This window comes from Erithacus rubecula (genome assembly GCF_903797595.1).
Source record: "Erithacus rubecula genome assembly, chromosome: Z".
NCBI lineage: Eukaryota > Metazoa > Chordata > Aves > Passeriformes > Muscicapidae > Erithacus > Erithacus rubecula.
The window spans coordinates 17,052,888-17,066,696 of NC_136661.1; the positions used below are offsets into that span (position 1 = coordinate 17,052,888).

The window sequence follows — 13,809 nt, forward strand, 5'->3', positions numbered from 1 at the left end:
CTGAATCTAAGTAAACAAAAGCGCAGTCCTGTAGTGATGTAAGAGTCATTCAAATGCCCTCACAGTTAACAATTCCAGAATCTTCTTCAGTCATCTCCTAAGAATACCAATAATTTTTATTGTTAGCAATTGTAACACCTGTATTTACCTACAGACACACATCTAGCATACTGGTATAACACAATCTTTCTGCAGTGTGACAATGGCAGAGATTACTCCACTAATAAATTAGACAAATACTTCAAACATACTTCAAAACAAAGAGACTGCTTGTACCAAATCTGTCAAAATACTTTTCTGAAAGGAAACTAGTATTGCAGGGTTTATATATCCAATTGAAAGATACACAGCAGACCACTGGCTTCTCAAAGAAATAGTCTTTTGGACAGTAGCATATCACTGCAACTGGAAAACAAACTTAAGTGGCCTTGGGTAAAGGTTCAGTTCTATGAGGTCAGGACATGCAAGACACTAAAGCTAAAAATGGGACTTGTACATTGTCAAACCTTGAGGCATCTATCTGTATACTTAAATTCATCTGGGTTTCTGATGAAACACAAAGTATTACATGCTTTGTAAGAAAGATTATATGCTATGTAACAAAGGAAAACAAACAGTTGCATACAAGAAGCAATACAAAGCAAAAAAGTAACAGATACACTTTTTCCTGTCTACTTCAGATTCAACACCTCACTATGAGCTGCAGGAAGACATTTTGAATTTAAAACAGAGAACCCTAAATCCTTCTCAGTAATTATGTATGTTAATTCTCACTCCCAAGTAGGGAGACTACAGAGGCTGATTAAGAATAAAATTGCACATAAATATTTTTCATATATAGACACTTTAGTATGAAATAGTAATTGAGGAGAGATTTACATTTCACTGCCCACCCAACCAGGAAATAAATCCTTTGCAAAACTTATGCAATAAATCACAACCTTAAGCATTCCCTCATACTGCCAAAACTATCTTAAGCTGAAATGTCTTTTCTTTATTCCATGGAAAATTTTATTCTCATTCTAACAACAAGCAGTGATCACAAAGCTGTGAGCAAAACTTCAAGAGAAATTCATAATGCTTTCCCTCTTCTCCAAGAAACTTGCTGTCCTATGATCAGGTCACTGTCGTACAGAATGTAAAGTGTAAGTTTCAGTCCCACTCAGGCAAATGTCCTTAACATCCCTCTTACTGAAAACACTAAGGGATGCTAATTTTTCCTCACCCTCCATGGCAAGCAAGAAACCTAATGCACTGTTTCAAAGAAATACCAACTGAAGTGTCCCTACTTCATTTTTCCATGCTTCTCATACCCAGCCCTGCTACATCCTACCATTTTTTCTGAAATAGTTACTTGAAATATAGAATGGTAGGACTTTAAAACGAACAAACAAAATTATTTTTAGCCTGAATCACTTGACTGACCCAATTTACCACATGGGACAGGTAACACTTCTGTCAACACCACAGAGGAGCAGAAGAAGGGCAGAAAGAAACAGCTGAACATGAAGAGTAAGTTTCTGCATTAGCATAGAGGAACTCCTAAATTCATACTCACAGATTTTAAAGCATTTCTTGGAGACTAATAATTAACCTTCAATACCATAAAACGGGCACCAGTTTAGGAGGGAGAAGGCAGCAATAGCCAAAGGGACAACCAGAGGATAAAAATATGAAAAAATGGTAGACCCATAGTTCTTTCTCTGTGTGCATAGTTCGCTCTGTGTTTCTCTAGTTTCTACACGCACGCATACATATTTATATATACATCCACATTTTAACGTCTCCATAGATTTAAAAGAAATTACTGGAACTAACCTGTATCTGATAATATGTAAAGATTTACAGTGCACAAAAAGCAAACCCTCCAAATCACAACTAAAGGCATCGAGCTACATTATTTCTCCTGATTAGAGTGGGGTCTTATATAAGGCTCGGGCCTGTGAGATGCACAAAACTAAACACATGAACACATCTTCAACTCGCGGTTGAGTCATGCACTGGACTTCTAACACAGGTCTCTGCATTAAAGAAACAAATAACAAAGTTCTACCTAAGATTATGAACCTATTTCCAACATTTTACTTTAGGAAATCGGCGAAAAAGCAGATAGTCACTCTCAGAAAAATGTAACGTGCTTCGAAAAAGGGAAGGAGAGGAAAGGAAACACGATACAAAAGAATCCAGTGGGGTGCAAATCTCTGGGAAGACCGCTGGCGAGGTAACGCTCCCCGGCAGCGAGGCCACGACGAGCAGAACTCGACCTCCAGCACCGCAAGGACATCGGGCGGCCACGGCGAGGCAGACAGCAAGGACGGGCAAGGTCACGCACGGACAGACGGGGACGGGCAAGGGCACGTCTGGACTGACACGGAGGAAGCCTCGGCCCAGCTCCTGCTGCCATTCTGCCCCCCCCACCCCCAACGGGGCCCTACGCGGCTCCCCCGGCCCCGCTCCCGGGGAGGCCGCGGCGGAGGCCCAGGCCCTGGACGGGCTCCTCGGGCCCCCGCGGGCGCCAGGATGCGGCGGTGCCCCCCGGGCGGCCGGCGGAGAGCCCGCGGTGCCGTTACCTGGGCGGCGGCGGGCGGACCGCGGCCGCACCGCTCCTGGCGACGAGGCCCCTCAGCGCCGCTGACATTGAGAGAGACGCCGCCATGATGCTCAGCACAGCCACTGGGAGACGGCGGCGCCGCGGGGCCAAACCTCCTCCGCTCGGACAGGAAACGCGAAGGTGAGGGCGGAAAGAGGCGGCGGAAAGGGCGGGCGGGGAAGGGGCTGGGGTGGGGACTGGGGTAGGGATGGGGACAGGGTTAGGGACAGGGACAGGGACAGGGAGCGGTGCGGGGCGGACTCGGTGGAGGCCGTAGCGAAAAGCACTAGTAGCGTGGACAGAAGGCAGAGCTGGTGCCCAGAGCTCCGTGGAGGAGCCATTCGCCTGTTTAGGGTGCTCCTTTTCCCCACCTACATGTTTGGCCCAGAAGCATTTTCTGACACCGTTGGTTGTGACACTACCTTCTTTATGGGTACAAACTGAAAGAGAGGAAATTTAGGTTAGCTGTTGGAAATAAGTTCTTTTCTGTGAGAGTGGTGAGACGCTGGGACAGGTTGCCCAGAGAGGCTGTGGATTCTCCAGTCCCTGCAGTGTTCAAAGCCAGGTTGGATAAAACCTTGACAAACTTGGACTATGGAACCAGGGACGTGTCCCTGCTCCGTGGCAGGCAGATGGGAGCTGGGTGATCTTTGAGATCTGGTTGAAGCCTTGGCACTCGCTGGTTCGTGACTCGATGGCAGGGACACGCCGCAGGGAGGGCGGCGGGCTGGGCTGGCTGGGCCCCCGCGCATGGCGGCTCTTCCTGGGCACAGCAGCTCTGGGCACAGGGAATTTTGGCCCCGTTATTCCCCTCTATGCTTTGCAGGCAAAATGGTGCACTCTGTACAAAGACATGAAAGTGTTGGTACATCTTCTTCGCCTGTTTTTTAGCATACTTCTTAGTTTCCCTGTATGAAATGGATTCACATTCTTAGTTTGCTGAGAGAAGGAAGCCTCTAACATACTGTGGCACTTTCTAGAGTTATTTTCTATTTTTAAACCAGTTCCAGCCTTACCTCCTATATTCAAGCAAGGAAGACTGACATGACCCCCTACTCTCTTAAAGTGGAGTTGTATTTTTAATACATTAACTGTACACTGGATGTAATTAACAGTACTCACGCCCTACAATAATTTGGGTGCTGTGTACATGGTTACAGAAGACAGATTGCTATAAATCAGAAGTCAAGTATGATTCTGTTCAGTGCCAAAAGCTCAAATGACATTGTTTCCAAAAACACATGGTGCAAAAGCAGTGTTTCAGTAGGATCTGCAACATTGTGAAGAGCAGGAAAGTTTTTTATTCTGATGGTGAAAATGGATGGTATTCATGAAATTAATTATTTTTCTATTAAAAATCTGAAGACATCTTTGGAAAAAAAAAAGATAAAAGCTTAAATGAAATTTCAGCTTTAATTTCACGTTTAAAAAAAAGGAGAAAATATTTAGGTTTTTCTGTTTTTTGTTTTTGTTTTTTGTTTTTTTTTAAAGCTATTAAATTCCTAGAGGAGGAGATGTTGGTTTTGACTGTTTCTGCTTTGCTCCAGGAGAATCAAGCCTTGTGCTTGATTTAAACAGCAGAATTTGACAGGGTTGGATACAAAAAATTCTGCACAAGTGAGTAAATTAAGCATTTTCTTCCCCTAAATGAAGGAAGACTGAAAAATAGTTCTAATGGAAAACTAAACAAACTTTCAGCAAATGTCTTCTGCAGTATAAAATCAAAAGAACATTAATTTTTAAAGCAACACCCGTATATTATGTAGTCCTAATGAAATGTCAGACCTAGAGCCATTATTTCATATTCCTTTTATTAGGCAGTTGCAAGTCATTCTATCCAAACTTTTCACTGTAAATATGTAATTTTCTATTCTTTCTTTCCATTGAATATTTCTGATTTATGGGGAAATGAAAATGTATCCTGTTTTTCCCTTTCAAAGCAGGAACAATGCTACAGAAAAAAGAGGAAAATGAAAAACCTATCTGGCCAGCAAAATAGAGAGACGCAGTAACAGCAATTTATAAACTTGGTGGGTTTACAGATGTGAGTATTTTAAATTAATTTTTCAATTATTAGTATGTTCAAAGTCAGACAACAGGAGTCATTTTGTAGCAATGATGAATTGGAATGGTTTATACAGAGTAGTGGTGTCTTTCATTAAAATACAGGTGGGAAAATAACCCAAAGTTTTGAACTTGGCCAGTTTGTCCAGCAACTTTGAGAGGAAGACTTGAAAAACTGCTTCCCCCTTTTTTTTTTTTTTTTTTTTTTTTTTTTTGTCAGAGCTGTACTCATTACCAACCTGATAAAGCACGTCTCTTACATCAAAGCTGCCGAAAAGACATATCAAGAATATCTGCATCTCAAAAAATTTGTTAGTTTTTCTCTCTTCCAAAGTCTTTGTCCAGTGCATGAGTGATGACAGCATTCACACCAACTCAGATTTACTTCATCTAATCTGAACTTTTCTCTTTTGGGTCCTTCAGCTAGGAGGAGTGTTCTGTCGTTTATGTAAGCAAGGGGAAGATTTTATTGCTGTTCAAAGGCACCAGTGTTTTGGTGAAGCCAGTTGCCTTTGAGGGCTCCACTGTGAACTGAGGTAAATTGTCTGAGTCTGTCTATCAGCTGACAGATTATCATAGCTCAGATGAAGATCTTTTGGGCAAATCCAGCTTTGTGTCTTCTCTCCCTGCCAGAGAGGAAGCCAGTGGTTTGGGCAGATGTGAAGGCTCCTGTGTTTCATGTGACCCAGCTCTTCAAACTCCTGCCCTTCCTGTTGCCTCTCCTTTGGGTGGAGAAAGGACAGAGGTAGCACATGGCAGCTGAAATTTGAAGTTGTCACCTTATTAAATCTGCCAAAGGAGGGTACCAAATTCAGGAGCTGCCTTTGGAAGCTGCAGGATCAGGATGGTCCTGTGTTAGATCACAACTGATGGGTTTGAGCATGTGTGCAAGTGAATGTGCTGCTAATTGCTTGCACAGCCCCTGGAACCATTTTGACCCTGACTAATTAGCACCATCCCAAACAATGTCTGAGCACAGTCTGGGAATAAGCATGGGGCTGGGACTGTTCCTAATAAGCTGTGTGGATGAGGCCTTTCTGGGTTTTGGGTTGTTTTTTTTAAGTAGAGGAGAAGAGGAGAAATAGTTTAGCTTCACGGATGTGAGCTGTGCCGTGTAAGCTGAGCTGCATCAGGGATACAAAAGGATCCTTAGATTGTTTATTTTCTAATTTAAATGTAACCGTAGCATTTATTGATTAAGTATTTTTGTATAATAGTCACAAAATGGTGAGAGACCATTTCAAGACAAATAACCACAGCTCTCCAGAGACAGTATTTGTGGCAATTCCAAGCACATAGTTTACCATGAAATTAATATGCACCAACAGTCCCTTGCAGTCTGGTGCCTGGTAAAGGAAGAGATGAATTTTTCTGTCTCCCACTACTTGCCCAGGTTTATAAGTAGACCTGTAATATAATTCAACACAGGTTGAATGTTTACGATTTTATCTGATTGGCTTAAATTTGTGTAAATGTATTCACACATATAATACAACACCTTTTTTAATCATCATGTTTTATGTTAAACTAATGAATTTTTGTGTCTAACAATCTTAGAAAATTGAGTATTAAATGCCACATTCCTCAAAACAGTGCATCAATTTTTGAGGTGACTGCAGAACTACCATTTGAAGTCAATACTTTCACGAAGGCTTAAACTTTTCATTCATAATTCTGGCTGCAAGCTGATCTTCTGTCTCTGATATACTGTGAAACACTGTCCCTCAAGACTGAAACAGTTCATGTGCCAGCACTTGTTGTGCTGTACAGTATGCTCACAGTTCCTATTGTCTCACTCTCTGAGGAAGCTTATTATCTTAACTGTGCAGAGTTAGAGTAATATTTTCTCTTCACATATGTGAGCTGCACACATTGTGAAAACTGGAGAACAAAATTTAACCTTCTACTTTTTTCCTGCTAGACTGAGGTTGCACAGCCTTACTTCATGCCCAAACAAATCAGTTCTGGTGGAAATAATTTTATAGTCTCAAGTAAACTACAGTTAGCTGTGACCAGCAGAACTCTTGAGCTATTCCTTTATGTATTGTTGCTTTGAATTAGTTTGTTTTCTTCTGGGTGGCAGAGAAGAACTATGTAGGAAACAATAGCATCAGTCTCGATCTCGACAGTTCTAATGGGGCAAAGAACTGGTGGAAAAGGGATACAAAATGCAAGAAAGCTGATTATATTGTCTAGAGCTGCATGAATTCTCAGTTTCATTTAATTTATTGGTTGCATCGATTTTATATACAGAAGCTATGATTTTAGGATATCTGACAGATTCTGACCCTTCAGACAACTGAGCATGACAGTTTAACACAGATTAAAAACCATTCATTTACTTTCATAGGACTAGGGTTTAGTTTTTAAATACTAAGTTTCAGTTTGAGAATGTTATTTTGAAAATTTTATCATTGCAAAGACCTTTCTCTGTAAGTAGTGACTCTTACAGCTTCATTCTGTTCCAAATAATTTACTTTGCTGATGAATTATCAGCTGCACTTATGCTTGTAGGGTTTTTGAAGTATTTGCAGTGGGACAGAGACTATTCCTATGTAATCCTTTGCAAACCTTGCAATGCTTTAGGTGTCAGGGTAAATTTAATGGGAGAACTTGTCCCAAATGTCAGTTTCTGCATTACAAGATGAGTTAGCATAAGAACATGGTGTTTTGGGATTTTAGTATTTATTTACATTCTCTATATGGCAGGCAGGTTGGTAAAAAAGCTGATGGTATTCTCAAAGTCTGTTTTATTGCATATGAAATGTAAAGTGCAGTTGGAGCTGTCTGGATTTAATTTTTCTTCCCCCCCCCCCCTTTGGTATGGGGGAATAAAATATCTCAACTCATGCAGGAGAAAAAAATTAAAACCAGGCAGAGCCAGCCCCATTGTAAGCTTCACATGCAATCAAACGTCCTTGCAGAGAAACTCCCCTTCCTGGCTGCACTGCTGCCACTAGTGAAGCACAATTTAAAAAAAAAAAAAAAAAAAAAGGAAAAAGAAATCACTTTTTATACTCACTGCTTTCAAGTTAGACATTGACATGTGAACCAAAATCTTCTTTTTAACTATTGCCCGGGAGGCCACCAAAGAATCCCAGCTGACCCCCTGCCATCAGAGTGAGTGATGGTCGGCTGCTGGTGTTGCAGCTCACTTCCCCCAGGCTGCCACCCTGAGAGATCCCACCATCCACCGTCGGTGTGAGTGACATTAGCCCACTGGGCTTTGAAAACACTTTTCAGGTCAGTCATTGCGGAGAGATAGCTTCCTTCACACACACCATCAGGGTGAGTGACGTCAGGCCACTGGGGTTTAAAATACAGACCCTCAGGCTTGCTAAGCTGACACTGCTGAGAAAACTGCTTTTATTGTTGTACATCAGCAGGGACCTCTTTGTCTTTTTTTGCATTGTTTACTTAGAAGCCAGCCTTCCCATTCCCCGACTCCCACCCCAGACAATTATTAACATCTGTAGGGTAATTTCTATGTCTTCTTTCTTTCTTTTTTTTTTCTTCTTTTCTTTTCTTTTTTTTTTTTTTTGGGGGGGGGGGTTTGTTTTTTTTGTTTTGTTTTTTTCTTTTTGTAACTGGAGGTAAAACAGATTTCAGTCTTTGAATTTTTATAGCCATCTGCCTTCTCATATGATTTTTGAAAGATCCTAGGTATGCTGGAGTATTTGTTAGTGGAAGATCTTAGAATAATAAAAGTAAAACAATTGTTAGAGCTTCTAGTCCTTTTAGCTGTCCAGATCAGACACTCCTTCACTAATAATGGTAGTCATTCTTCCTTCTTAGATTTTTGGGAGGTTCCTGGAAAATTAAGTCTTCAGGAAATTATTCTCTCCAGTCTTGACATGGTATGACTTCCCTCATCCTTATAGCTCATTCTGCAAAAAGGATTTCTGTGTTGCCAACTGTTATAGAAGTCTTTGCATGACATTTTGCATAGTTTTTGAACCCTGGGTTCAGATGATCAGATTTTAGACACTTTCTGAAATACTACATGGTATTTAGTATTTTTTAAAAAAAATTACTTAAACTGGTTAATGTGGAATAAAAGATTTTAAAATCATCGTTCTGTAGTATTGCTGAAAACACTATATTATATAATAACATGCAATGCAGCATAAGTACCATTTTTCTGAACTCTATTTCCCTTTCATGCAAAATTAAGAAATGTTTCTTGATATATTGGTGAAAAGTAGTGCTTTATTTATGTCTGTGAGATATATATTCTATTAATACATTGTAAAGAGCTTTATTTTATGTATATTTCATATATCCCATGTATCTATAAGATTTCTATTTATATGTAAAGGATTTTAATTCTTTATGAAAACAAAAATCATAAGTAAGCTAAATAAGTACATGCATCTGAAAATTCAGGAAAAATAAAATAATTTTTAATTTATTTAATGGTACAGAATTGTATTGAAACAAAATTTAGTTTTTTAGTTTGTGGCTTTATTTTCCTTTTCTTTGCTCTGTGCAGTTTGAAGATCTTCTCTCACTGATCACTTCATTTGGATGCACAAATTCATTTTATACTCAATGTTTCACAAGAGTAGTGTTAAGAGTACCACTGCTCTGTGAGAAATTTGATCACTGCAAATAGTCTCTCACTTCAACTTAGCTATTTATTGAATGGCATCAGCTACAGGTAGATACTGAATAACTCCAGCTGCTTTGAAGAAGTAGGTTTTTGAATGGTTTTGAGAGATTAGGAGAAATTATTGAAAATATGTGGTATAAATATATCTAATGGAGCAACTGTGCTATCCAGTAAAATACATTTGAAAATAATTTCCTTTAGCTTTCTACAAATTGAAATATAGAGCAGAAATATATTAACAGTGCAATGCTAGATCAGACTGAAGTCCTTTCATGTTAGCATGAAAGTGGACCTCAGTTTAATTACCACTGCAAGATATTTCTGAGGATACTGGAGGCAAGAATGACGTTTAATCTTCCACACTCAAGTTCCCATTTAGGTGATATCCATTATTAAAGTTTTTCCTACTTACAGAAGTAGTTTTAAACATGAAGTTTGAATGAACTTGATTATATTATCTGGCAGTAAGTTGGGTAGGTGTTGTGTGGGATACTTTAAACAATTGTCTTAAGTTTTGAATAAGCCCCACTTCACTTTCTATACACAAGATTTTCAAGGCCAACTGCTTGTTCCCACATTCTACAAACTGAAACAAGGATTGGACCCTGGACTTCTGCAGAACCACAGACAAGACTGGGAGTTGCACAACATTTTAAAAATGCTGTTGTATTTTCTCTTGGCTGCAGCAATCTGTGTGTGATTTGCAATTGTACACCTGTCTTGTTGACCAGATGGAAGAAAGTGTTACTTCCAGGTCTCTTTGTGCTGCTCACAGGAGTTCCTGTGTTGCTCTGAGCATGCTGGTGTTCAGGTGCTCCTGCCACCACCGTACTCCAGCAAGCTCCCTGTCTAACAAGATCTGGGAAAGGGCAGTGTATATTCAGTGCTGTGCAGTTCTGGGATTCCCCTGCTGTGGGAATCCCCAGGTCAAAAGACAGGCTATGCTATACCTTGTGTGAAGATTGATTCATTTGTCACATACCTAGCATTGCAATTCAGCCTGTTCAGAATTTAGAGGGGGCCTTGAAATGTAATGAGTTTGCTAAATAAAAATAAAAACATAGTTTGCCTCAAGACTTTTGGGCCTTTCTGATTTTCTCACTTTTCATAATCAAAATATCCTATGGAACCATGGGCATTATTTTGGATCTTTGTTGTAAAACAAAAATTAAGTTTTGTCTTAATGTTTGAGCTTCAGAACCCTAAAATACACAAGAGCTGCCAAAAAGTTCAATATCTGTAACTGTCCATATAGAAATGAAATATGGATATTCCCATAGCAGCTGGAACCTGAAATTGAGGTTGCAAAAAAGAGGACAGCAACCCATTTTCATTATGCTTGCTTTGGCTGTGAGTACTTTGGATAAGGAAATACGAATTTTATATTTGACTGCCTTGTGCACTGGCATGTTGCAAGAGACTATATCTGTATTTCCACACCTTCTGCATTTGGATGAAAGGCATAAAAGTCTTCTACTGTTATGAAGTATGCTATACAGTACTTTAAATTTTTATTGTGTCCATCACTGTATTATTTGCACCAGGAATGGTTTGGTGACACAATTAGTTTCTGCAGAAAGGATCATGATGCCAGAAAACAGTGTTATTTCTTTAAAGCAGCTCTTGGCTTTTTTAAAGATTAATTATTCTGTTTCCATAGAAGTAAGTTCCTGAAATATATATTAGTGGAATATTTACTAAATATAATATTTAGAAAATGTTCTGAAAAGAAAAATCTGAGTGATTTATAAGAGAATATGTTGAAGAATGTGTGATTTTACTCAATACACTGGTGAACACTATGCCTTCTTTAAAAAAAAAACAGTCAAAGTGACATTAATTCTCTGTCAAATGAAAATTAATTACAATTTTGCAATAAAAATTTAAATTATAACAGTCCTACAAGCATATAATTATAATAGAAAATAGTTTATGCAGTCCTTTTTTATTTTGGGGTCACTTTTCCATTTTCTTGACTAAATTGTTGCTAATTTGGTTATGTATCAGATTTAGTTTCCACCAAAAGCGGTTGTCTTGCAACACAAGGAAAATCCATGGAAATAAATTCATACTTCATCTGAAACCGAAACTAATATACACAAGTAGGTCTCTTCCCCTCAGTTCAATGTTCCTGTTGAGTTTAGTTTTAACTAATACAGATAGCAAAGTCAGTCATACTTGTGCCTTTTGACCTAGATATTAACATGTCAAGATTTAATTGGGGAGATCTAACTCATCCATTTGTTGTGAAAGCAAGGCTCTTTCATACAAATAATATGATCATTATTTTTTCTTTTCCTATTCTCCAATGACACAGTTAAAGATTTGGTAGATTGATTGGCTTGTGAAATTACCTCTCACTAGTTCTTTTCTAATTTTATGAATTTATTTATTATCACTTTCCTTACCTTCTTCCCATGTTTTTTCTGGCCTGTAAGTCTAGCATTTACCTTTCTTTGCGTAATTCTTTTTTTTTAATTCATTTTGGAGGGATTATCCCATTCCATGAGGAAAGCAGAAACAGGTTTAAATGAGAGATAGTTCACCAAAAAGACTTGTAATCCCTGTTGTGTCTGTGTATTCTTCATGCCAGTTTGGAAAGTATCATTAAAACTACCCATCTTTCAGACTACTTTTCTCATATATTTTTCCATTTTACATCAATGAAGTACAGTAAATAATGGGCAGAAAACTGTAATGTAAGTATTTTTAAATTGTAATTTAAGTTACATTTTCTCCTCATCTGATAAACAACAGGCTAAATACTACTGTAGCTCTCCTATTTCTTTCTTTGTACTTTATTTGCCATGTCACACAGTGGAGATTTTTCCTTATTTTCTATTTTCCTCATAATAAGGTAAAGGGTAGTGGTATTACAAGAGTGTAATAAAATCCCTGTTCACAAGTATATGTCATGATCACAGGAATTGTGACTAAAATGACAGATACAAGAAGTGTTCTTCAGAGTCTTTTGTTACTTTAGATTTAGGTCACAAAGTGTATTTCCCACGCTGTCCTTCTAAGAGGAGCCCATCTGACAACATAAACATTGTTTTACTTTTTCAGAACACTGGCATTGTTGCAGCATTGAATTAAGAGTTTTCAGAACTTTTGCAATGTTCCTAATAATTACTTTTAAATCATGAAGATTAATTTTTAAACAGTACTTTTCCTGCTCAAATCCTCTGCCCATGTTTCCATATGGTTTCATTTTAATGCTTGTTAATCCATACTGTTATTGCTTTCCTCCTTTTACTGGAATTCGCTGGAGGAAAGTGCTATTAGGGTTTTCCTTTTTGAAAAGAAGGGTAGTTGTTCTGAAAAGAGAGCACAAGATGAAATAAAAGAGTACATTTATGAACAAAATGGGCATAATAATAAAGGTTTTCCATTGAATCTCTCTGGTCTAGAGGGGATCACTAGCATTCTGAATGAGAACAAAGACTCCCAGAAAAAAAATTAAGACATTAGCAACATTTTCTGGAAGCTTAAATTTCTTCTTATGTCTCATATCTCTAATTGAGATGAATCTTAGAAATGGCAAAAAATTGTATCTGTTTACAATGGTTATTTTAGTTAATATATGTAACAGATGTTTAAGTACTATCTGACAGGATCAGACAATTTCAAGGAAGTCCTTTATCTTCATATGTGGTTATTCAATGTATTCCTAATTTATATTACCTTTTTTATAGTACCATTTTCAAAATCAAATGCATTTTAACATTAACATATTAATGTTAAATAATTTATAATATTGCCTCATATATGTTTAAAATCCAGGTGTATTTTTGACATTGATATTATAGAGAGTACTTCATGCATTCAATTGAGGTATTCATGGCCCTAAAAGAAACTTGGAATGTGCTAATATATTTCACTGAATTGAGGCCTCTAATTCCAATGACATAAAATACCCCTTCAAAAAACAAGGAAACAACTGGAAAAAAAAGTACTTTTTTTCAGAAGAAGATTTAAATAAAACTTGCTATAGTTTATATCTTGTAAAAAACAGAATGCAAACTTTTGCATTCTCTTGAAATATCCCCTTTATTGACAAAGGTGCAATTTGCACTTCAGAAAACAGCTAGATTCCCCAAGTACTGTGAAAATAGAGAATGAATTTTCCCTTTTCTTAGTCTTCTGTCTTAGGAACACAGACAGCAATGTTGGAACATGTTTTTACATGTTTTTGAATTTCAATTTGGGGGGATATTTCTTGAATAAATTCCAAGTTGTGAAGTCCATATACCACAATACATTCTGTAGTTTTATAAATGAGCAATGTTTGATTTGCCAGCAGGAAAATTATGTATCCAGTAAACCCTAGATCATCCTATATTGGTACTAAACTTTGTTTAATTGTTGCTGATTTGCTGCAAAATGGTGGGGGGGGGAAAGGGGGTTTCAGGAATGCTTATCAAATTATTTTGAATTTTGCATTGATTAATTATCTTTGTGACCTTCATCACCACACCTTTCAGCCTTTAAATCTCCCTACCAAGGCAAAGCCCACAGTTTCTTTCACGTGTTTATTCTGTTT

At 38.1% G+C, this 13,809-nt stretch overlaps 1 protein-coding gene and 1 long non-coding RNA gene across 3 annotated transcripts in view; one reads left to right on the top strand and one right to left on the bottom strand.

Annotated features, from left to right (window-relative positions):
- Positions 1-2,731, bottom strand: part of NDUFS4 (NADH:ubiquinone oxidoreductase subunit S4) — a 47,417-nt gene extending 44,686 nt beyond the window's left edge. The window contains exon 1 of the mRNA XM_079330434.1: positions 2,571-2,731. Coding sequence (XP_079186560.1) covers positions 2,571-2,656 — 86 coding nt within the window. The 5' untranslated portion in view covers positions 2,657-2,731. The remainder of the gene's footprint in view (positions 1-2,570) is intronic.
- On the top strand, positions 2,622-9,899 carry LOC306814422. 2 transcript variants are annotated; one of them, XR_013777165.1, is made up of 3 exons: positions 2,622-2,731; positions 4,534-4,620; positions 9,147-9,899. It is a non-coding gene; the product is annotated as an uncharacterized lncRNA (long non-coding RNA). The 2 variants fall into 2 exon arrangements; XR_013777166.1 differs by having other exon boundaries at positions 4,534-4,598.
- Positions 9,900-13,809: the final 3,910 nt, after the last annotated feature.